Source organism: Heterodontus francisci, chromosome 5 (assembly GCF_036365525.1).
Source record: "Heterodontus francisci isolate sHetFra1 chromosome 5, sHetFra1.hap1, whole genome shotgun sequence".
Classification (NCBI taxonomy): domain Eukaryota; kingdom Metazoa; phylum Chordata; class Chondrichthyes; order Heterodontiformes; family Heterodontidae; genus Heterodontus; species Heterodontus francisci.
In genome coordinates, this window is record NC_090375.1 from 149,670,789 (window position 1) to 149,694,545 (window position 23,757).

General features: G+C 42.1%; 1 protein-coding gene across 1 annotated transcript in view; it reads left to right on the forward strand.

Annotated features, from left to right (window-relative positions):
* LOC137370099 (cyclin-dependent kinase 13-like) overlaps nucleotides 1–23,757 on the forward strand; it is a 90,565-nt gene that overhangs the window by 10,313 nt on the left and 56,495 nt on the right. Inside the window, exons 3-5 of the mRNA XM_068032234.1 lie at nucleotides 15,290–15,463; nucleotides 16,031–16,170; nucleotides 22,154–22,324. Coding sequence (XP_067888335.1) covers nucleotides 15,290–15,463; nucleotides 16,031–16,170; nucleotides 22,154–22,324 — 485 coding nt within the window. The remainder of the gene's footprint in view (nucleotides 1–15,289; nucleotides 15,464–16,030; nucleotides 16,171–22,153; nucleotides 22,325–23,757) is intronic.

The following is a 23,757-nucleotide window of genomic DNA, read 5'->3' on the forward strand; positions in this document are numbered from 1 at the left end:
ATTCTTGCAAGAAGAAAATTGTGAGCTGCTAAAAGTGAATGTTTTGTTGGCTTTTGCACCAGGCTGACAGTTCAGTGACTCGTAGGATGACGGAGTGAAACAAGCCTCAGTGCCAAAGGTATTAATTTTTAAATCCGTTTCCAGTTATGCCTGTCAGCTGCATGGGGAAATTTTTTTTTTAACATGGATCCTGAAAGTAATAGCCTTTTATATAACTTATAACCTATTTCCTGTGAGCTATTCAGTTGCCATGGGTTTGCTCGTGGCTGGGCCGATGATTCGGGGAAGTGGTCTGCCGTGGCAAAAATTGTCAGTTAGCACAGGGGCAAGGGTAAATGACAGGTAACTGCACAATGTACAGGTGTACACCATTCTCCTCTTGCCAGTACTTCAGTCTTCAACGGCATTTTATCAACCTGGATGACCATAACATGTGATAGCTGGATTAGTCATCGGCAAGCTTTTAGTTCACTGGCACTGTTGGTCTGAATTAAAGCATTGGATTCATCATGGCTGTCATGGCATGACAAATTACTTGCCCTAACCTTGATAACCTATTCATGCCCTAGGTTGCTAAATCTTATAGATTTCAATCATGTGGTGGCTCTTGTTTTCTGTCCTGTTACTTCAAACCTCATCCATGTTTGGCCATGTTCTTTTAAGTTTCAAAACATTGAGATGTTTATAAATCCACACCAGTGTTGCACACTTTCACTGTGGATGCTATGAATCTGAATGATTTGAATTGATCACTTTCTGATCAGATGATTTTGTGTTGCTTTGGTTAGCTGTGCCACCCTTCTCTGAACTGCTGTGCTCCCCTTGCCCCCTATGACACTCCAGTTCCTAGACATCTCAGTCAGTGTTGTCAGAATCCTGCTAATTTGCTTTGTCAATGCACTTGGGCTGAGCCCTATTGCTGTGTTTCTTGTACATGGATGCCACTTGCAACTTGCAAAATATATTCCCAAAGGGAAGATTGAGCAAGAGTGTCAAATGATAGAGAAGTTTTGAGCTTGGGGATTTCATTGTTCAGTAGCATAACATCAGAGTCTGCAGTGTTAGCCTGGCTCACTTGCGCTCTTGTCCAAGCCCAGGACCTGAGCATGTAATCTAAAGTGACACTTTAGTCCGAGATATGCTGTCACGACATTTAAAAAAAAAAACCCTGTAGTGATATTTGAAGATCAGAGTGTACTCCTGGTGTCCCATCCAACAGCACCAAAAATCAATTTGTAGAATCATAGAATGGTTGCAGCACAGAAGGGTGGTATTTAGCCAATCGTGTCCGTGACGATTCTCTGCAAGCGCAACCCATCTATTCCATTCCTCTGCCTTTACCCCGTAGCCCTTAAAAAAAAAAAATTCTCTTCCGATAATTACCCAGTTTTCATTGGAAGGCCTCAATTGAATCTGCTTCCACCACACTCAACCAGTGTATTCCACATCCTAACCACTTGCTGAGTAAAAATGTTTTTCCTCATGTTGCTGTTTCTTTTACCAATCAATTTAAATTGGTGTCCTCTATTTCTGGATCCTTCGGCCAGTAGGAACAGTTTCTCCCTATCTACTCTATCGAGATCACTCATGATTTTGAACATCTCTATCAAATCTCTTAACTTTCTCTTCTCCAGCCTATCCACGTAACTGAAGTTCCTCATCCGTGGAACCATTCTCATAAATCTTTACTGCACCCTGTTTAATTCCTTTAACATATTTCCGAAAGTGTGGTGCCCAGAACTTGACACAATACTCCATTTGAGGCCGAACCAGTGTTTTATACAGGTTTCTCATAACTTCCTTGTTTTTGTACTCTATCCCACTATTTAAAACGCCTGGGGTTCCATATGCCTTATTAACTGCTTTCTCAACCTGCCCTGCAATCTTCAATGATTTATGCATATATACCTCCAGGTCCCTCTGCTCCTGTGCCCCTTTTTAGAATTGTACCCTTTAATTTATGTTGCCTTTCCTCGTTCTTCCTACCAAAATGACTCACTTCACACTTTACTGCATTAAATTTCATCTGCTATTTGACCACTCATTCCACCAGCCTGTCTGTGTCCTCTTGTAGTTTATCATGATCCTCCTGCACAGTTCACAATACTTCCAAGTTTTGTGTCATCTGCAAATTTTGCAATTATGCCCTGTACACCCAAGTCTAGGTCATTAATATATATTGAGAAAAGCAGGGGTCCCAATACCAACCGCTGTGGAACCCCAGTATATACCTTCCTCCAGTCCGAAAAACAAACTGTTCACAACTTGTCTGTTTCCTGTCACTCAGCCAATTTTGTATCCATGCTGCTACTGTCCCTTTTATTCATTGGACTCTAACTTTGCTGACAAACCTGTTATGTGATACTTTATCAAATGTCTTTTGGAAGTCCATGTACACCACATCAACTGCATTACCCTCATCAACCCTCTCTGTTACCTAATCACCTCTCCGCCTCTTCCATGAAAATCCTCTTTAAAACCCATCACTTTTGATCAAGCTATTGATCATCCCTTATGATAAGTCCTTTGGCTTTACACCCATTTTTTTACTTGAGCATCTGAAATATTTAGGCTCTTTTTTGCCTTTAAAGCTGCTGTTTATGTATGGAGTGTTGTTCGAGAGTAATTCATTCATTCTAAAGTGGTTTTAAGCTACTGAAGTTGTTTTGCTTTCATGGGTGGTGTTTAACAGCACATCCTGTTGTAAAGAGAATGCTTAGATGGTTGGTGTTCACAGTGCCAGTGATTTTTTTTTTTAGTTGCTCATATCCGGCTTTCTGTTGATGTGTGTTTTACGTGGTTCCCACAAAAGATCATATTTTACTGCTAGTGCAACAAATTAAAGAGGGAAAGAGAAATGGGGTTTTTGCTTCTGACATTTGATTTTAAAATTTGATATCATAAATTTCCTTTTCTTCATATTCCCCTAGCTAGTTGAATTCTGTCCACATTGAGAGAGAAACCTAGCTGTGTGTACTCTCAATAATCTGAATCAGGTTTTCTTTTAGAACTAAGTTGATTATATTATGCCTATGTTTTGTTGGGTAAATGCTGCTTCTTCCCCACCTTGCGGATGGAAAAATGTGTTAGCAGTTCATTCATATTTAATATTGTAACTGGTAAATCAGTTCATCGTAACCCAGGATTCTGGGCTCGCTTTCCAGCTTAATTCACAGTGTACTTTGAGAAACACAGTGTAGTGATCCAATATAATGAAACCAGAGCAGCTTGCCAAAACAATGGCCAGGATTTTGTGTGGGTTGCTGACAGCAAACTGTCATCGTTCAAAGCCATTACCCATCTGAAAGTATCGGCAACATGAAGAATTAGCACATGGGCAGATTAATGTGAAAATCTTAAGTTGTGGTTTGTCATTTACTGCTCTGCCACAGGCGGCACTGTGGCCCACCCCACCTTCCCCGCCCCCCCCCCCCGCAAGCCAGTAGTAAGTGAAATCAGTTGATGTGGTGAGCGCTTCCCCTTTCCCACTCTCACCTCGCAGTTAGAAACCCCATTAAAAAGTTACATATTGTTCAGTCAGGTTTTTAACAGCTGTTTAACAATTATTATTGGACAACAAATCTGGCCCTGAAAAAAACTTAATTTGTGGAATGTTGGTAAATGTCTCCATTATGATTCCATTTTGATTAATTACTAGATTTTTAAAGCTTCTTTGATATTTCAGGTTCTACCTTCACCCAATGTGTAATCTTTATTTCGTTCAATGCAAAATTTTTAAGTGATTTTCATTTTAGTGCTTTGCATTCCTGAATTGTCTGATTTGTTTAATGCAGTTGGCTGCTTTGACAGCTGGATAACATCCCTGCTGGGCATCCCCATTAAATAATGCTGCACTGAATTGCACATTGACAAAGTTAAAATAATGCCATTGAGATAGCTAGACCTTAGTGAGGCTTTCACCTGTCGTCGTCACTTTGCCGCCGATTGTAAACTCCGGGTCAATATACTTTATCTTGCAAAGGGTGTTTTGGAAACATTGTCCGTAAAAATATTTATAATGAAAGGAAGATCCACTACCCTTGGTATTGCTTTGTTAGGCATATGGCAAGAAACACTTTTACAGATCTGATGCTTAATATTGTGCTGGTTGTTTCCAACTCCTAGAATGCTCGAAATGGCAATAGACCAATGTATTTTATGCAAGTTGGAAGTTCGAAGCTGATGATGGGCGAAGGTGGCACATGAATGAGTGTACAGATGCACTGTATTTGGCATCATAAGCAATGAGTCAGCAGATGTTGAATAGCAGCAAAAACTGATGTAAGAATGCAGCCAATTTGTTGGCTCTCCATGTGTTCTCCATTTGATAGCAAACATGTTTGCTAAGGGTCAAGGAGATGCTGAGTTGGTAAGGTGGTGTGGTTTGTAAAAACGGATGACGTTTTTGCCAAATTTCTTTTGTTTCATAATAGTGGATTACATATTAAAACCCAACTAAATCCAAAAAAAACCCCAAAGAAATATTTTTATTCAGATTCCCATTTCCTCTCAATTTACCTTGGTTAGGTTAAGGAAACCATTAAGAAGAATTTTTTTTCATGTTGATCACTGTAACTGATACAAGTGTGACATTTGGTGTTCTATAATTATGCACAATTGAAGGGTTATTTGAAGCATAAAGTTGAGAATGTTGACCTCTGAAGTAGAGCCGGGCAAAAGAATCGTAGAAAATACAATCCTTCCTAAATGGATTGAGGACGCATATATCTGGTTCTGACAAAAATTCTTGATTGCATTGTTTGTGCTAAAATTCTTGCTCAGGATAACATGAAATTAAGCCAACTGAAAGGTCTTTAGGAGAACAAACATAATGTCCTCAAGATAAATCACAATGTTTTTTCAAGCAAAAGCTTTTTCAGTTGAAAGGATGGATGATGGTAATCAAAGAACGTAGTGCTACTTGAAGTACCCTATACTGTCGCAAGAAATGTAACATCTCATATATGATTGGTGAAAGTCTTATACTGCCTACAGTGACTGAAATGGCATTGATCGTATGCCGAAGTAAAGTTATTAACCAGTTCAATCTTATCCAACTAAAATAAAATCAAAATGCTGTTGATGCTGGAAATCTGCAATATAAGCAGTGCAGGAAATACTCAGCAGGTCTGGCACCTTCTGTGGAGAAAGAGAAACAGAGTTAACGTTTCGGGTCTGTGACCTTTCACCAGAACCTGAAATGTTAACTCTGTTTCTCTCTTCTATAGTTGCTGGTAGACCTGCTGAGTATTTCCAGCACCCTGTTTTTATGTATGTCTTAGCCAACTGTCTTGTCAATATTAGCCCCAGAATTGCTGACATGGCAGGAGACAGCAAGGAGCAGCTAGTCAAAGGAGTGAGGGAAAGCCCTTTTTTCGGATTACAAATTGGTGGGAGTGCTGACGACTAGTGCAACACAAATTATGGTTTTCATTTGATACTTCAGCTCATCTGAGACCAAAGAGAACTTTTAATTTTGCCGTTCTATCTCAATACCCCTGAACAGATGTTCAAAATTTTAGGCCAGTATGCGATAGATAAAAACACTGATTGGAATTGTGACAAAATTTGGATGGATAGGTTAAAAGGCAATACTGGATGCGATGGTGAATTTGCTGCTCCAGCTAAAGATTTTGCACCACACTGTGGAGGGAGGTATTTGTTGCAAAAACAATGCCAAAATGACTGTCAGATGTACTAACTACCACTGTCAAAGTTGTGAACCTTCGGAAAGTTCAATCACTGAATGCACTGGTCTTATGCCATGTGAAGAGATGGAATTGTTGCACTAGCAACTTCTGCTTCATACAGGGTGTCTTAATGGTGAAGTTTTGGCAAGAATCTGCAGACTCGGAGTGCTCTATATTTTTGATCAACTCCAACTCACCACTTTATCACTTCCTAGACCATCTCCTCCAGGTTTTACTGGGCTATTTGCCTGACACTTTGACAGGCTTACTGAACTTAATAGTCCTCTGTTACGACCAGGTGAGAAAGGTGTCTAGGGGCCCCTTTCAACCTTCACCTGGTCTTACCGTAACAGGTTTTAATTTTAAAAACACCGTGTTTTTAGCTCCCCTTTGGTGAATCCTTGTTCACCACTTTCCAATTATAAGGCAAAGAAACCAGCACAACAGGTTTTCTCAGGTTTAAAGAAGAAAAGTGAAATTTTATTAAACTTAAACTCTGTCAGTTAACGCCTACGGATACACGGCACACCCACGTTGGCATGCGTAAATGCAGATAGAGACAGAAAGAAAACTGAAGAAATAAAGTGGAAAAGTTTGAGGCGATATCTGAGGAGTTCTTTTGTGTTATGGTTCTTCGAGCTCACTGCAGTGTCCTTTATTGTAGATAGATCTTGCTTTTCGTTCGGGCCCAGTATTCTTCAACCTTTTTCGCTGTTGGAGACTTTTCTCTCTTGGGGTTCATGTGTCTTCAGTGGATTTGGAGTTCCATGAGACGGATCTGGGTGCAGGCAGACAGGAGAGGCTGTGGCAAGCCAGCCTGGAGAGATCTTAGTCCAGGGTTCTGTTTTTCTGCCCAAACTGTTCGTACAAATTCAAAAAAACTCAGGTTGCTCAGCAGTTTAGTCATGTGTCTAACTGGTTTGACCATGTCAATTTGTGTATTCGGCCTCTTAGCAGTCAACCTGGAATGTGAGCTCCCCCACCTTCAACATCTGGTGATCAAAAGTCCATTGTGGGCTGAATGTGTCGGGGAATGGTCCTTTGTCTTTTCCAAGCACTGTCTGTTACTATGCAAATGTCTTTCCAGCCAAGATCTGGCAATTTTTTTAAAGCAAGTCCTTTCTTCACTTCAATAATAGTTTGAAATTTAATGTCTGCGTGGTGAAATTAATATGCCTCATGATTGGCAGGTGGGGGCTTGCATGACACCCTCCCAAAAGAGAAAAGACAACATGTATTTACAAAGCTACTTCAGTCTTAAAAAGTCTCTCAATGCTTCGGAGACATAATTGGACAAAAATAAATGCAAAGCCAAAGAAGGAGATATTAGGGGTGAAGAAAGCTTGGTCAAAGAGGTTAGTTTTCAAAAAAGCAAAATACTGCAGATGCTGGAAATCTGAAATAAAGACAGAAAGTGTTGGAAATACTGAGCAGGTCAGGCAGTATCTGTGAAGAGAGAAGCAGAGTTAATGTTTCAGGTCTGTGACCTTTCATCAGAACTGGCAAAGGTTAGAAAAGAATTAGGTTTTCAGCAAGTGTAGGGTGAGGGGGGTTTGATGGGGAAGAGAACAAAAGGGTGTGATAGGGCAGAGGGGAGGAGAGATTAAATAACAAAGATATTATGAGACAAAGGCAAAGAGTGTGTTAATGCTTGTGAAGAAAGACACAGCATTAGTCCAGAGAGAGTGTTAATGGCAGAATAATGAGCAATGCTACCACATGAAAAAACAGGCACATGATTAAAAAATAAAATAATTGTTACGACCAGGTGAGAAACGGGTCTAGGGTTCCCTCTCAGCCTTCACCTGGTCTTACAGTAACAGGGTTTAATATTAAACACACTTTTTGTTTTAGCTCTCCCTTAGTGAATCCTTGTTCAATAACTTCCAATTATAAGGCAAAGAAACTAGCCAAACAAGTTTTCTTAGGTTTAAAAAAAAAAGTTGAACTTTATTAAACATAAACTCTAATTCAGTTAACGCCTACGGATACGCAACACGCCCACGCTAGCATGCATACGCGATACACACATGCAGATGGAGACAGAAAAGAGCAGAAGAAATAAAGTGGAAAAGTTTGAGGCAATATCTGAAGGTGGTTTTGGTTATTCTTAGAGTTCACTGTAAAGTCCTTGATTGTAGGTAGGTCTTGCTTTTCGTTGGGGCCCAGTATTCTTAAATCTTGTTCGATGTAGGAGCCTTTTCTCTCTTGAAGTTCATTTGTCCTCGGAGGGTCCAGAGGCTTGTGAGAAAGAGGTGGGAGCAGACAGGAGAGGTGTTCTCACTCCAGGAGCAAACTCTCTTTCTCCTGAGTTGAAACTCTGTGGCTAGTTCAAAAAACCCTGGACCAGCCAGTTAGTCATGTGACCAGCTGGTTTAACCAGTGCTGGCTTTTGCAGATTGTATCACCTTAGCAGTCTCTGGAATGCTCTTCCTTTCACCTTCAATGTCTGGTGATCAAAATCCATTGTGGGTTGAATGTGTCAGGGAATGGTCCTTTTGTCTCCACAAACACTGTCTGTTACATAGACATGAACAAAGAACAAAGAAAATTACAGCACAGGAACAGGCCCTTCGGCCCTCCAAGCCTGCGCCGATCCAGATCCTCTATCTAAACCTGTCGCCTATTTTCTAAGGGTCTGTATCTCTCTGCTTCCTGCCCATTCATGTATCTGTCTAGATACATCTTAAAAGACGCTATCGTGCCCGCATCTACCACCTCCGCTGGCAACGTGTTCCAGGCACCCACCACCATCTGCGTAAAGAACTTTCCACGCATATGCACCCTAAACTTTTCCCCTCTCACTTTGAACTCGTGACCCCGAGTAATTGAATCCCCCACTCTGGGGGAAAACGCTTCTTGCTATCCACCCTGTCTATATCTCTCATGATTTTGTACACCTCAATCAGGTCCCCCCTCAACCTCTGTCTTTCTAATGAAAATAATCCTAATCTACTCAACCTTTCTTCATAGCTAGCGCCCTCCATACCAGGCAACATCCTGGTGAACCTCCTCTGCACCCTCTCCAAAGCATCTACATCCTTTTGGTAATGTGGCGACCAGAACTGCACGCAGTATTCCAAATGTGGCCGAACCAAAGTCTTATACAACTGTAACATGACCTGCCAACTCTTGTACTCAATACCCCGTCCGATGAAGGAAAGCATGCTGTATGCCTTCTTGACCACTCTGTTGACCTGCGTTGCCACCTTCAGGGAACAATGGACCTGAACACCCAAATCTCTCTCTACATCAATTTTCCCCAGGACTTTTCCATTTATTGTATAGTTCACTCTTGAATTGGATCTTCCAAAATGCATCACCTCGCATTTGCCCGGATTGAACTCCATCTGCCATTTCTCTGCCCAACTCTCCAATCTATCTATATTCTGCTGTATTCTCTGACAGTCCCCTTCACTATCTGCTACTCCACCAATCTTAGTGTTGTCTGCAAACTTGCTAATCAGACCACCTATACTTTCCTCCAAATCATTTATGTATATCACAAACAACAGTGGTCCCAGCACGGATCCCTGTGGAACACCACTGGTCACACGTCTCCATTTTGAGAAACTCCCTTCCACTGCTACTCTCTGTCTCCTGTTGCCCAGCCAGTTCTTTATCCATCTAGCTAGTACACCTTGGACCCCATACGACTTCACTTTCTCCATCAACCTACCATGGGGAACCTTATCAAACGCCTTACTGAAGTCCATGTATATGACATCTACAGCCCTTCCCTCATCAATCGACTTTGTCACTTCCTCAAAGAATTCTATTAAGTTGGTGAGACATGACCTTCCCTGCACAAAACCATGTTGCCTATCACTGATAAGCCCATTTTCTTCCAAATGGGAATAGATCCTATCCCTCAGTATCTTCTCCAGCAGCTTCCCTATCACTGACATCAGGCTCACCGGTCTATAATTACCTGGATTATCCCTGCTACCCTTCTTAAACAAGGGGACAACATTAGCAATTCTCCAGTCCTCCAGGACCTCACCCGTGTTTAAGGATGCTGCAAAGATATCTGTTAAGGCCCCAGCTATTTCCTCTCTTGCTTCCCACAGTAACCTGCGATAGATCCCATCCGGACCTGGGGACTTGTCCACCTTAATGCCTTTTAGAATACCCAACACTTCCTCCCTCCTTGACCTAGAGTAATCAAACATCTATCCCTAACCTCAACATCCGTCATGCCCCTCTCCTCCGGTGAATACCGATGCAAAGTACTCGTTTAGAATCTCACCCATTTTCTCTGACTCCACGCATAATTTTCCTCCTTTGTCCTTGAATGGGCCAGTCCTTTCTCTAGTTACCCTCTTGCTCCTTATATATGAATAAAAGGCTTTGGGATTTTCCTTAACTCTGTTTGCTAAAGATATTTCATGACCCCTTTTAGCCCTCTTAATTCCTCGTTTCAGATTGGTCCTACATTCCCGATATTCATCCAAAGCTTCGTCTTTCTGCAGCCGCCTAGACCTTATGTATGCTTCCTTTTTCCTCTTAGCTAGTTTCAAAATTTCACCTGTCATCCATGGTTCCCTAATCTTGCCATTTCTATCCCTCATTTTCACAGGAACATGTCTCTCCTGCACGCTAATCAACCTCTCTTTAAAAGCCTCCCACATATCAAATGTGGATTTATCTTCAAACAGCTGCTCCCAATCTACATTCCCCAGCTCCTGCCGAATTTTGGTATAGTTGGCCATCCCCCAATTTAGCACTCTTCCTTTAGGACCACTCTCGTCTTTGTCCATGAGTATTCTAAAATGTATGGAATTGTGATCACTATTCCCAAAGTAGTCCCCTACTGAAACTTCAACCACCTGGCCGGGCTCATTCCCCAACACCAGGTCCAGTATGGCCCCTTCCCGAGTTGGACTATTTACATACTGCTCTAGAAAACTCTCCTGGATGCTCCTTACAAATTCTGCTCCATCTAGACCTCTAACACTAAGTGAATCCCAGTCAATGTTGGGAAAATTAAAATCTCCTATCACCACCACCCTGTTGCTCTTACATCTTTCCATAATCTGTTTACATATTTGTACCTCTATCTCACGCTCGCTGTTGGGAGGCCTGTAGTACAGCCCCAACATTGTTACCGCACCCTTCCTATTTCTGAGTTCTGCCCATATTGCCTCACTGCTCGAGTCCTCCATAGTGCCCTCCTTCAGCACAGCTGTGATATCCTCTTTGACCAGTAATGCAACTCCTCCACCCCTTTTACCTCCCTCTCTATCTGCCTGAAGCATCGATATCCTGGGATATTTAGTTGCCAATCGTGCCCTTCCCTCAACCAAGTCTCAGTAATAGCAATAACATCATACTCCCAGGTACTAATCCAAGCCCTAAGTTTATCTGCCTTACCTACTACACTTCTTGCATTAAAACAAATGCACCTCAGGCCACCAGTCCCTTTGCGTTCATCATCTGCTCCCTGCCTACTCTTCCCCTTAGTGACACTGACTTCATTATCTAGTTCCTTACAGGATTTAGTTACTACCTCCTTACTGTCCACTGGCCTCCTCATTTGGTTCCCACCCCCCTGCCGCATTAGTTTAAACCCTCCCCAACAGCGTTAGCAAAAGCACCCCCAAGGACATTGGTTCCAGTCCGGCCCAGGTGTAGACCGTCCAATTTGTAATAGTCCCACCTCCCCCAGAACCGGTCCCAATGTCCCAAAAATCTGAACCCCTCCCTCCTGCACCATCTCTCAAGCCACGCATTCATCCTGACTATTCTTTCATTTCTACTCTGACTAGCACTAATCCTGAGATTATTACCTCTGAGGTCCTACTTTTTAACTTGGCTCGTAACTCCCTAAATTCTGCTTGTCGGACCTCATCCCGTTTTTTACCTATATCATTGGTGCCTATGTGCACAACGACAACTGGCTGTTCACCTACAAATTAGGAGCAGGAGTAGACCACTCAGCCCTTGGAGCCTGCTCCGCCATTCAATAAGTTCATGGCTGAACTGATTACTCCACATTTCGACCTACCTCCAATAACCGTTCACCCCCTCGCTTATCAAGAATCTATCTACCTCTGCCTTAAAAGTATTCAAAGGCTGCTCTTCCACCTCCTTTTGAGGAAGAGAATTCCAAAAACTCACGACCCTCAGAAAATTTCTCCTCATCTCTGTCTTAAATGGGCGATCCCTTACTTTTAAATAGTGATACCTAGTTCTAGATTCTCCCACAAGGGGAAACATCCTTTCCACATCAAGACTTCTCAGGATCTTATTTATTTCAATCAATATAGTCAAGATGACTGGGGCGGCACAGTGGCGCAGTGGTTAGCACCGCAGCCTCACAGCTCCAGCGACCCGGGTTCAATTCCGGGTACTGCCTGTGTGGAGTTTGCAAGTTCTCCCTGTGTTTGCGTGGGTTTCCTCCGGGCGCTCCGGTTTCCTCTCGCATGCCAAAGACTTGCAGGTTGATAGGTAAATTGGCCATTAGCAATTGCCCCTAGTATAGGTAGGTGGTAGGGAGGATATAGGGACAGGTGGGGATGTGGTAGGAATATGGGATTAGTATAGGATTAGTATAAATGGGTGGTTGATGGTCGGCACAGACTCGGTGGGCCGAAGGGCCTGTTTCAGTGCTGTATCTCTAAACTAAACTAAGTCACCTCTTACTCTTCTAAATTCCAGTGGATACAAGCCTAGCCTGTCCAATCTTTCCTCGTAAGACAGCCTGCCCATTCCAGGTATTAGTCTAGTAAACCTTCTCTGTACTGCCTGCAACACATTTACATCCTTCCTTAAATAAGGAGACCAGTACTGTACACAGTACTCCAGATGTGTTCTCACCAATGCCCTGTATAGCTAAATTGAAGGAAGTACACGTTAATCACTGCTTCATCTGGAAGGAGTGTTTGGGGCCTTGGATGGTGAGGAGAGAGGAGGTAAAAGGGCAGGTATTACACCTTACCAGGTTAGTTTTCATGTTGGTCTTGCAGGGGGAAAGTGAGGTGTTTAGCAAGGAAATTTCAGAACATGGAGTCTAGGTGACTCGAGACATGGTCGAAAAATGGGTGGAGCTGGAGGGTGAGCAGGGGAGAATAATGCTTAATACAGCATTAGTTGCACCCCAGAAGTCATAAGAAATAGGAGTATGAGTAGGCCATGCAGCTTGTTGAGCCAGCTCTGCCATTCAGTAAGAGCGTGGCTGATCTTCTACCTCAGCTACACCTTCCTGCACTATCCCCATATCCCTTGATTCCCTTCGTATCCAAAAATCTGGCGATCTCTGACTAGAATGTACTCGAAGACTGAGCATCCACAGCTCTCTCGGGTAGAGAATTCCAAAGGTTCACAGCCCTTTGGGTGAAGAAATTTCTCCTCAGCTCGGTCCTAAGTGACTGACCGCTGACTGTGATCCTTAGTTCTAGGCTCCCCAGCCAGGGGACCATCCCCCAAGTAGCTACTCTATCAAGCCCCTTAAGAATTTTATCTGTTTCAATGAGATCACCTTTCATTATTCTAATGCTAGGGCAGAGGTCAGCAACCTATTTTACTTGAGCCTTTGTTTAAAGAAAAAAATTGCCTAAAATAAACACAATGGGGTGTCGCAAGATGAAAATTTGGCACTGCTAAACCAAATACTTGGCAAATTGCCTCAGATATAAAATACATATCAATAGAAAAAAAATTAAAGTAGACCTAACTCTGAATTTATCATGTTTTTAAATTTTTTTCATTACTATAATTTTGACAGTTTAAGATCGTCTTTACAGCTATTGATTCTTGTAAAAGGCTTCTAATAGCACATTCAGAATAATCTATCATCTTGACTATATTAGAAACTATAAAACCTGTCCTCGCATCAAAGACATTATAACCATAGTGTAGCTATACCACGTAAACAGGTATATTTAGAGCACAATGATTTTTGTTAAAATCATTTGAAACTGTAAAGTGCAGCACATCAAAAACACAGCTCTTACTTTTCTTCACACTTTTTTCATGTTAATGTGATCCAAGTTGGTAAAAATAGAAGTCACAAATGAGATCTTGAAGAGCAACCCCTGCTTTAGGGAATATAGGCCACTCAGTCTCTCCTGATAGGGCAGTTCTCTCATCTAAGGAATCAGTGAACCTTTGTTGCATCCCCTCTAGGTTAAGTATGTTCTTCCCGAGTAAGGAGACCAAAACCGTACATGGGAACAGGGATAGACCATTAAGCCCTCGAGTCTGCTCTGCTATTCAGTGAGATCTGTAACCTAACTCCATAACCTGTCTTTGCTCCATATCCCTTAATACCCTTGGCTAACAAAAATCTATTAATCTCATTTAAAATTATCAATTGGTCCACCATCAATTGCTATTTGAGAAGAGAGTTCCAAATTTCCACCACGCTTTGCGTGAAAGTGTTTCCTCACTTCACTCTTGAAAGGTCTGGCTCTACTTTTTGTCTATGCCCCAGTCCTGTACTCGTCAACTGGCGGAAATAGTTTCTGCCAATCTACCCTATCTGCTTTCCTTAATAGCTTAAAAACTTGGATCAAATCAACCCCTAATCTTCAGAATTCAAGGCAATATAACAGTTTGTGTAATCTGTCCTCATAATTTAACCTGGAGTCAGGTATCATTGTGGTAAATCTATGCTGCATTCCCTCCAAGGAGGGAGTACTCCAGGTGTGGTCTAACCAAGACCCTATACAGTTGCCCTATGTCGTCTTTACTTTTGTCCACCAGTTCTTTAGTAATAAAAGCTAACATACAATTTGCTTTTCTAATTGCTTGCTGTACCTGCATGTTAACTTGCTTGTGATTCGTATACAAGGACACCCAGGCCTTTCTGAATACCAACATGTTTCAGTGTCTCTCCATTTGAAAAACATTCTGCTTTTCTATTTTTTCTACCAAAGTGAATAACTTCACATTTCTCCACATAATATTCCATCTGCCTCATTCTTGTCCACCCATTTAACCTGTCTAAATCCTTATGCAGCCTCTTGCTTTCCCACCCAACTTTGTATTGTCAGCAACCTTTGATGCATTGAGCTCAATTTCCGCATCGAAGTATTTGATATAGATTGTAAATAGCTGATCCTTGCAGTACTCAATTATTTAGAGCTTGCCAACTTGAAAATGATCTGTTTATTCCTACCCTGTTTTCTGTCTATTAACAAATCGTCAGTCCTCCTAATATAACTGATGGGCTGGTTTTGGAACTGTTATACCTTTAGATTACTATTTATAGGACTACTTGAGCATTTCACTTTCTGGAGACCATACTCATTTCTAGCGTTGTGCTGTCCTTCAGCTGTATGTGCTCTTTTCCCAGCTATTTCCAGCAATTTGTGCTTTTTTGACAGAAGATTTTACCTTGACAGACAGTTCAAACCATACAAAATTCATGTTCGGTGAATGCCTGACAGGACTGAGGTGAATTTATGACCACAGTGGTGCAAAGCAGATGTTGTAACTGATAAAGTAATGTCAGTGTCGAGGGCAAGAAGTTTTGAATGGCCCTATGTGATTGTGAAGAGACTGTTGACCTTGATTCTCCAAGGGTTTATTTGAATGACGGAATGACGATGACATTTTATTCTGTTGTCTTAAATCCATATATTTTCTAATTACAGTCCAAAAGATGGTATCATAACAAAGGCAGTAAAGAAGGACGCTGAACGAAAGCCTCGGCACTTACTTACAGACCTTCCATTGCCGCCTGAACTTCCAGGATATGATTTACCTTCACCTAAAACTCCTGAAGAGAAGAAAGCACCTGTTCAGTCACAGATTAAAAAGCGACCCAAGTGAGTGAAAATATTTGTTTGGTGCTAAAGATCAGCCTTTTCTACATTATGGTAGATCATTCCAGGCATTCATGGCGTGGCATTTATGTGTAAAGGAAAATGAACACTGAAAATGCCCTAGAAATCTGGGTAAGACCGTTCTTTTTGTGCTATTTTGAGATTTTCATTTTTTGTGTGTTCTGAAGCACCAGGTCAGTTTCTTCTTTTCATTGTATATGTTCACTTTAATGTCAGTAAATAAAACTGAAAAATTGCGCTTGGGAAAATTGAATTTTTTAAAATGTGAGTTGGAAAGAGGCAGAAGTGAAATGGGGAGACTGAAGTGAGAGAGAAGGAGGTCCTAGGGGAAGGTGCTTGGTGGTGACTCACAGGAGTCACTTACTGGGGGTGATGTTGAATGCTGTCAAATGGCCTGATGAGTTATTTCAACTATGGTTCTGTATCAATCAGCTATTTTTAAAAAATCGTTCTGACTAACGGCATTACTTCCACTTGACTAATATTGCCCCTGATTGCACGTTAGCTGAAGATATTTTGAAGTTTGTAACTGAGATTTTTTTTTTCCAGAATCTGTGGTCCTCGACATGGTGAGACAGTAGTAACAGAAATCGACTGGGGTAAACGTTGTGTAGACAAATTTGACATCATTGGAATAATTGGGGAAGGAACTTATGGGCAAGTCTACAAAGCTAAGGATAAAGATGCAGGTAAAATGTTACTCCTTGCAGTAGTTCATTCAGTGAAACTTTACATTTAGAAATGAGACTGTTCATATAAAGAAACAATTCAGGTCTCTGAATTTTTATTATGAAGCTGGAATGTTAACCCATACTTTCCCTCTTTACAGATGCCACCTGACCTGCTGAGTGCTTCCAACATTTTCTGTTTATATTTCAGATTTAGAGCATCTGCAGTGTTTTGCATTTGGTTTTATTGTGTATGTATAAAGATCAGGTAGCACTTTTCTTTTTGGTTTTCTGATTGTAATAGTAATATTCTCTTCCACTCCATCCTACTTTAGGTGCCCTGTGCTACATAGTATTCTCTCAGATGACGACCAGTCAGCATTCTGATCTTGAATGTCACAAGCTTCAACATTTCCATTGTCCTCTCTGCCAGCACCTACAGCTGTGTCTACCCATGGTCATTCTTCTATTTGGGTCTTCCCATTCATAGTCGAGAGAGCAGCATGCAACCTTATCCCAAGGCCTCAGTCAATTCCACTCTGCACTAGGCAAATTGTGCAAAAGTAGTACAGATTGAAAGACAGATCCTGTTTTAATCTGTATTTCCTTAGGAGAAGTGACGAGCATCTCATTGATGTGTACAAGACCTGAAACTTGCTATGCTGGAGTTAGAAGGCGTGAACCAATGCCTTACAACTCTGCAGTACAGTGTGGGACTGACCATATTACACCATGTTTATACATGTTATATAAATGACATTGGCATTAAGTTACACTATGTTACAAGTCCATCTATATTTAGAGGATTTAAAAGCAGGAATCCCATAGGCTTGAATATTATTTTTATCTGCATTAATTGTGTGTGTTTTTAATATACTAATCAGTGACGTTTTGTATTTGTGTTCAGACTTGTATGCGATGAGTTTGCATATATATCAGTGAGAATCAGACAAGAATCCGAGGGCATTCCTTCTATTTTCTTCCTTTTTCTTCGATTTCTGATTTTTAGTTTTTTGTATTTTTTTTTAGTGTCCCTAAATTGTAATTCAGTCGTTTTTTGATTCTTCATACCTGCCCAATACAAATAGGAACATGTAACACCTGACAGTCGAGAGGGTGCAGAAAGAAGTAATCGTAGGGCACTTTAAGAGCTTTGTGTTGCGCGTAGCCACCTTAATGATTTCTCTCCTCTCTCTTTAGGATGTTGTATATAACATACTATTCAGCCCATAATCAAGCCTTTAAGCCATTTTCACTTGTCAGTTTAATTCTCCGCTCCATAAAAACTTTTGTTCTTAATCCATTGGTTGTGTTCAGTAACTACAACCCTAATTAATGGTCCTGTAATGAAAATTTCTGATTTAACTTTATTTTAGCCAACTTCGCTAAGCTTTTATTCATCTTGGCAGTGCTATTTTGTGTCACTCTGTTACTTGCTTTGAAGCTTGAGCTAGGGCCCAACCTAAGGCAGAACATAATGGACGGATGGGTCAAGACTGACATTTTTTAGTAATGGCTTAAGTTAATTTGCAAGAAATGATTGGATGTCTTGGTCCCACTCAGTCACCTGCCTCAGTGGTTTTGGTTCTGATTTTAAGATCTGTGACCAAAGACAGGATGCCAATTTTTGCTGAAAGAAATATTGCTGTAATTTTATCCATGGTAACATGCTTCTTCTACTGGAAGAAAAATGTAGATATTCTTTATACACTAGAAAAAATATATTTTCTGGTCGTTCCAGTTGTTTCTTGTAAATGAAATGTAAACCATCCCTAAGAAGTTGTCAGCCTTGGTCATTCTATCTGTTGTGTTTTGCCCTAGGGCAAATCATAAAAACCCTCTGGTTCACGAATGTCCTTTAGGGAAGGAAATCTGCCATCCTTACCTGGTCTGACCTACATGTGACCTCATTAATTGTGGTTGACTCTTAACTGCCCTCTGAAATGGCCTAGAAAGCCACTCAGTTGTATCAAATCACTACAGAAAAATTGAAATAGAATAATACTGACCACCCAGCATCGACCCAGGCGCCGGTAACCACAAAAACACACTGTACCAAGACGACCCTGCAAAGTCCTTCTCACTCGCATCTGGGGACTTCTGCAAAAATTGGGAGAGCTGTCCCACAGACTAGACAAGCAACAGCCTCACATAGTCATACTCGCCCAATGTCCTAGACCCCTCCATCACTATCCATGTGTATGTCCTGTCCCTCCAGCAGGGCCAACAAAGGTGGCACCACAGTTGTGTACAGTCAGGAGGGGGTTGCTCTGGGAATCCTCAACATCGACTGCAGACCCCCATGAGGTTTCATGGCATCAGGTCAAACCTGGGCAAGGAAATCTATTGATTAGCACCTACTGCCCTCCCTCAGCTGATGAGTCAGTACTCCTCCATGTTGAACACCACTAGGAAGAATCACTGAGGGTAGCAAGGGCACAGGATGTACTCTGGGTAGGGGACTTCAATGTCCATCACCAAGAGTGGCTTGGTAGCACCACTATTGACTGAGCTGGCTGAGTACTGAAGGACATATCTGCCAGACCCAGCCTGTGACAGGTTGTGAGAGAACTAACTAGAATGAAAAATTTACTTGACCTTGTCCTGGTCAATCTACCTGACGGAGATGCATCTGCTCATGGCAGTATTGGTAGGAACAACCACCGCACAGTCCTTGTGGAGACAAAGTCCTGTCTTCACACTGAGGATGCCCTCCATCATGTTGCATGCTAAATGGGATATATTCAGAACAGATCTGGCAGCTCCAAAACTGAGCATGCATGAGGTGCTTAGGCCATCAGCTGCAGCAGAATTGTATTCAACCACAATCTGTAATCTCATGGTCCAGCATATCCCTCATTCTACCATTGCCATTAAACCAGGGGACCAACCCTGAATCAATGAGGAGTGTAGGAGAGCATGCCAGGAGCAGCACCCGGCATACCTAAAAATGAGGTGCCAACCTGATAAAGTTACAACAGAGGACTACATTCATGCTAAACAGTGGATGTGATCCCACAACAAACAGATCAGATCAAAGGTTTGCAGTCCTGTCACATCCAGTTTTGAATGGTGGTGGACAATTAAACAACTAACAAGAGGAGGAGGCTCCACAAACAGCCCCATCCTCAATGATAGGGGAGCCCAGCACATCAGTGCAAAAGACCAAGCTGAAGCATCTGCAATCATTTTCAGCCAGAAGTGCCAAGTGGGTGATCCATCTCAGCCTCCTCCTGAGGTCCCCACCTTCACAGATGCTGGTCTTCAGACAATTCGATTCACTCCAAAATTATATCAAGAAACAGGTGAAGGCACAGGATACAGCAGAGGCTATGGGCCCTCACAACATCCCGGCTGTAGTACTTAAGAGTTGTGTTTCAGAACTAGCCGCTCCCCTAGCCAAGCTGTTCCAGTACAGCTACAGCACTGACATTGACCTGACAATGTGGAAAATTGCCCAGGTCTGTCCAGTCCACAAAAAGCAGGACAAATCCAATCCAGCTAGTTACCACCCCATCAATCATCGGCAAAGTGATGGAAGGTGCCATTGACAGTGCTATCAAGTGGCACTTACTCAGCAGTAGCCTGCTTACTGATGCTCAGTTTGGGTTCCTCATTACAGCCTTGGTCCAGCTATGGACAAAGGAGCTGAACTCCAGAGGTAAGGTCAGAGTGACTGCCTTTGACATCAAGGCAACATTTGACTGACTGTGGGCCCGAGCAAAATTGAAGTTATTGGGAATCGGGGGGTGGGGAAACTCTCCACTGGTTGGAGTCATACCAAGCACGAAGGAAGTTGGTTGTGGTTGTTGGAGGCCAATCATCTCAGCCCTGGGACATCATTAGAGTTCCTCAGGGTAGTGTCCTTGGCCCAACCATCTTCAGCTGCTTCATCAATGACCTTCCCTCTATCATAAAGATCAGAAGTGGGGATGTTTGCTGATGGTTACTCGGTGTTCAGTACCATTCATGATTTGTCAGATACTGAAGCAATCCTTGCCTGCATGCAGCAAAATCTGGACAGCATTCAGGCCTGAGATTATAGGTGACCAGTAATATTGGTGCCACACAAGTGCTAGGCAATGACCATCTCCCCTTGACGTTCAATGCAATGACCATCGCTGAATTCCCCACCATCAGCATTCTAGGGGTTACCATTGATCAGAAACTTAACTGGACCAACCATATAAATATTATGGCTACAAGAGCAGGCCAGAGGATGGGAATTCTGTGGTGAGGAACTTATCTCCTGACCCACCAAAATCTGTTTACCATCTACAAGGCAGGAGTGTGATTGAATACTCTTCACTTGTCCGGATGAGTTGAGCTCCAACGACACTCGAGACTTTGCTGTCTAGCAAGAATGCGAGTGTCCTGATGAGTGCAAGACGAAAAGCTTGGACAGCATATCTTTTTTTTTTTCTGAAATACTCAAGAAGTTCAGTGCCATCCAGGACAAAGCAATCTGCTTGATAGGCACCCCATTCACCACCTTAAATGTTCACTCCCTCCACCACCAGTGCACAGTGATAGCAGTGTGTACCGTCTACAACATGCAGTGCAGCAACTCACCAAAGCTCCTTGACAGCACTTTCCAAACCCGCGGCCTCTGCCACCTAGAAGGACGAGGGCAGCAGACGCATGGGAGCACCACCACCCGCAAGTTCACCTGCAAGCCACACACCATCCTGATTTGGAACTATATCACCATTCCTTTACTGTCACTGGGTCAAAAATCTGGAATTCCCTACCAAACAGCACATGGGTATACCTACATCACATGGACTGCAGCAGTTCAAGAAGGCAGCTCACCACCACCTTCTCGAGCAGTTAGGGATGGGCAACAAATGCTGGCCTTGCCAGTGACGCTCACCTCCCAGGAATGAATAAAAAGAACTCCAATCTCAAAAGTAAAACTCTCAAACCACTTACTAAGGAAGTGGGGCTGTGGTGGTTTTCCATTGCCTTTCTCACTCTTTTATCTTTGGAATAATCTCTGCTAAGTGGGCTGCAACCAAGGCTAAATAACCCACGCATTGTATGTAAGTACCCCCGCTGGAGGTGAACCTAGTATTCAGAGCTGGCGATCCAGTCTTTGCTTGTCAGGACTGTCTGGAATTGGGCCCAAACCTGACCCTCTGACTCATAGGTGGGACTACGGCCACCAGGCCTGTGGGCACTGCATCCAAATGTGTATAACCCAGAATTTAGGCATATTTCATACTCCATTTGCTGTGGCTGTCTGGAATGGGGGCTCAAATCCTTCACCACCTGACTCCAGTGGGAATGCTCCTGCTAAGCCAAAGGCTCACTCCTTTGGTCTAGGTAGATTAAAGCAATTATAAGCATACAACTTTACTCTTTGCCATCTGCACATATAGATGTGCCAAATCATGATGCCTGCTATATGGTAGATTTTTTAAGTATTGAGTTTTAGAATGTTGGCGTTACTGGCAAGGTAGCATTTAGTGTCCATCCCCTGTTGACCTTAAGTAATTTAACATCAATCATTTATCATGGGGCTGGAGTCATAAGGTCTTGGTAATCGAGGCAGATTCTGTTCCCTGAAGCACATTGGTGGTCCAGTTGGATGTTTACAATCATCAGGCAGCTTCCATTGTCATTTTGTCTAGTGCCAGCCCAAAAATTAATGGATATATACAACTCGCCATGGTGGAATTAGAATTTTTCAGCTCTGGGTTGCTTATACTGGCATCATAACTACTCAGCTACTCTAGTCTAGATACACCAAAAAATGTTAGTAAAATACAGGAAAAAAAATCAGGCGCGAAAGAGTTGACTTGAGCACAAGAAAATGAAATAAATTTTCTAAAACAGGATTTTTGCTTTGTGGGGCACTATTGTATTAAGCACAGAGTCTTTGCATGCATCACATGTTTGCTCACCAATTCTCAATTTCTCAGGAAAATAGCTTGGTCCTTTGATGTGGATGTGTTGCAAGTTTACAATTTATATATCTATCTGTTGTACATTTTGTTTTCAGGTGACATGGTTGCTTTAAAAAAAGTCCGCTTGGATAATGAAAAGGAGGGCTTCCCTATAACTGCTATCCGAGAGATTAAGATACTAAGGCAGTTGCACCACTCAAGCATCATAAACATGAAGGAAATTGTAACTGACAAGGAAGACGCATTGGATTTTAAAAAAGACAAAGGTATCTGCAGCCATCAAAATTTAGGACTTGGAAGTATTTGGGGGACTGGTTGGTGCAGTGTGTTTAAAACTGCCTTAAGTCTGAATGCAGCTGCATTATTCAGTTGCATTAGAACTGAATGAATGCAGTCAGAGTCTTGTGCTGGTCAGTAAATGGATTAATGCAATCACAATGTAACTGCAAACTACTTTGCAAGTTTAGCTTCTTAAAATCAGGAATTTGTCTTTTTGATTTTTATAAATGAAAAGTTGTCTTGTATTCCTCCACACACGTGGTTTATCTAGGACACTGGTTATATGTAGGAGGTTTCAACTATGCATGTTTTCACGTAAATATCAGGCCACAACAGGAATTCTTTGGATGCTGTCATAGGAAGGAGCTAATCATAGTATGATAGAATTATACAGCACAGAAGAACGCCATTCACCTTATCATGCCTGTGCCTCTTTGAAAGAGCTATCCAACTAGTCCCACTACCCTGCTCTTTCCCCACAGCCCTGCAAATGTTTTCAATTCCCTTTTGAACATTACTATTGAATTTGCTTTTACCACCCTTTGAGGCAGTGCATTCCAGATCATCATAATTCGCTGTGCAAGTATTCTTTTCCTCCTGTTGCCTCTGGTTCCTTTGCCAATTACCTTAAATCTGTGTCCTTTGGTTACCAATCCTTCTGTTATGATAAACTTCTCATTTATTCTGTCAAAATCCTTCATGATTTTGGACACCTCTGCTATGAGAGAACAACCCCAGTTCCTCTCTGCTCTCAATGTAATTGAAGTCTTTCATCTCTGATAACATTCTAGTAAATCTTCTCTGCACCATTTCATCAGACATTGCATCCTTCCTAAAGTGTGGTGCCCAGAATAGAACACTATATACTCTAGCTGGGACAAGCCACTATTCTTTAGAGGTTTAACATAACTTCCTTCCTTTAGTACTCTCAATATTTATAAAGCAAAGGACCCCTTTTGCCTTTAACAGCCTTTTCAACTTGTCTTGCCACTTTCAAAGACGTGTGTATGTACATCTCTAGGTCTCCCTGTTACTACATCCCCTTTAAAATTGTATCATTTAGTCTATTGCTTCACCTCATTCTTCCTCTCAAAATGTATCACTTCATACTTTGCATTTAATTTCATCTGCCATGTGCCTGCCCATTTCACCAGTCAGTCTGTATCCTCCTGAAATCTGGTACTATCTTTCTCATTGTTTACTACATTTCCAAGTTTCATGTCATCTGCAGACTTTGAAATTATGCCCTTTACACCCAAGTTCAGGTCAATAATATATACCAAAAAGAACAGTGGTCCCAACACTGACCCATGAGGAGGCACCACTGCACACTTCTCTCCAGTTTGTAAAACACTTTGCCGCTCCTCTACTTTCTTATCCCTTAGACATTTTCATATCCATGGAGCCACTGCCCCTTTAA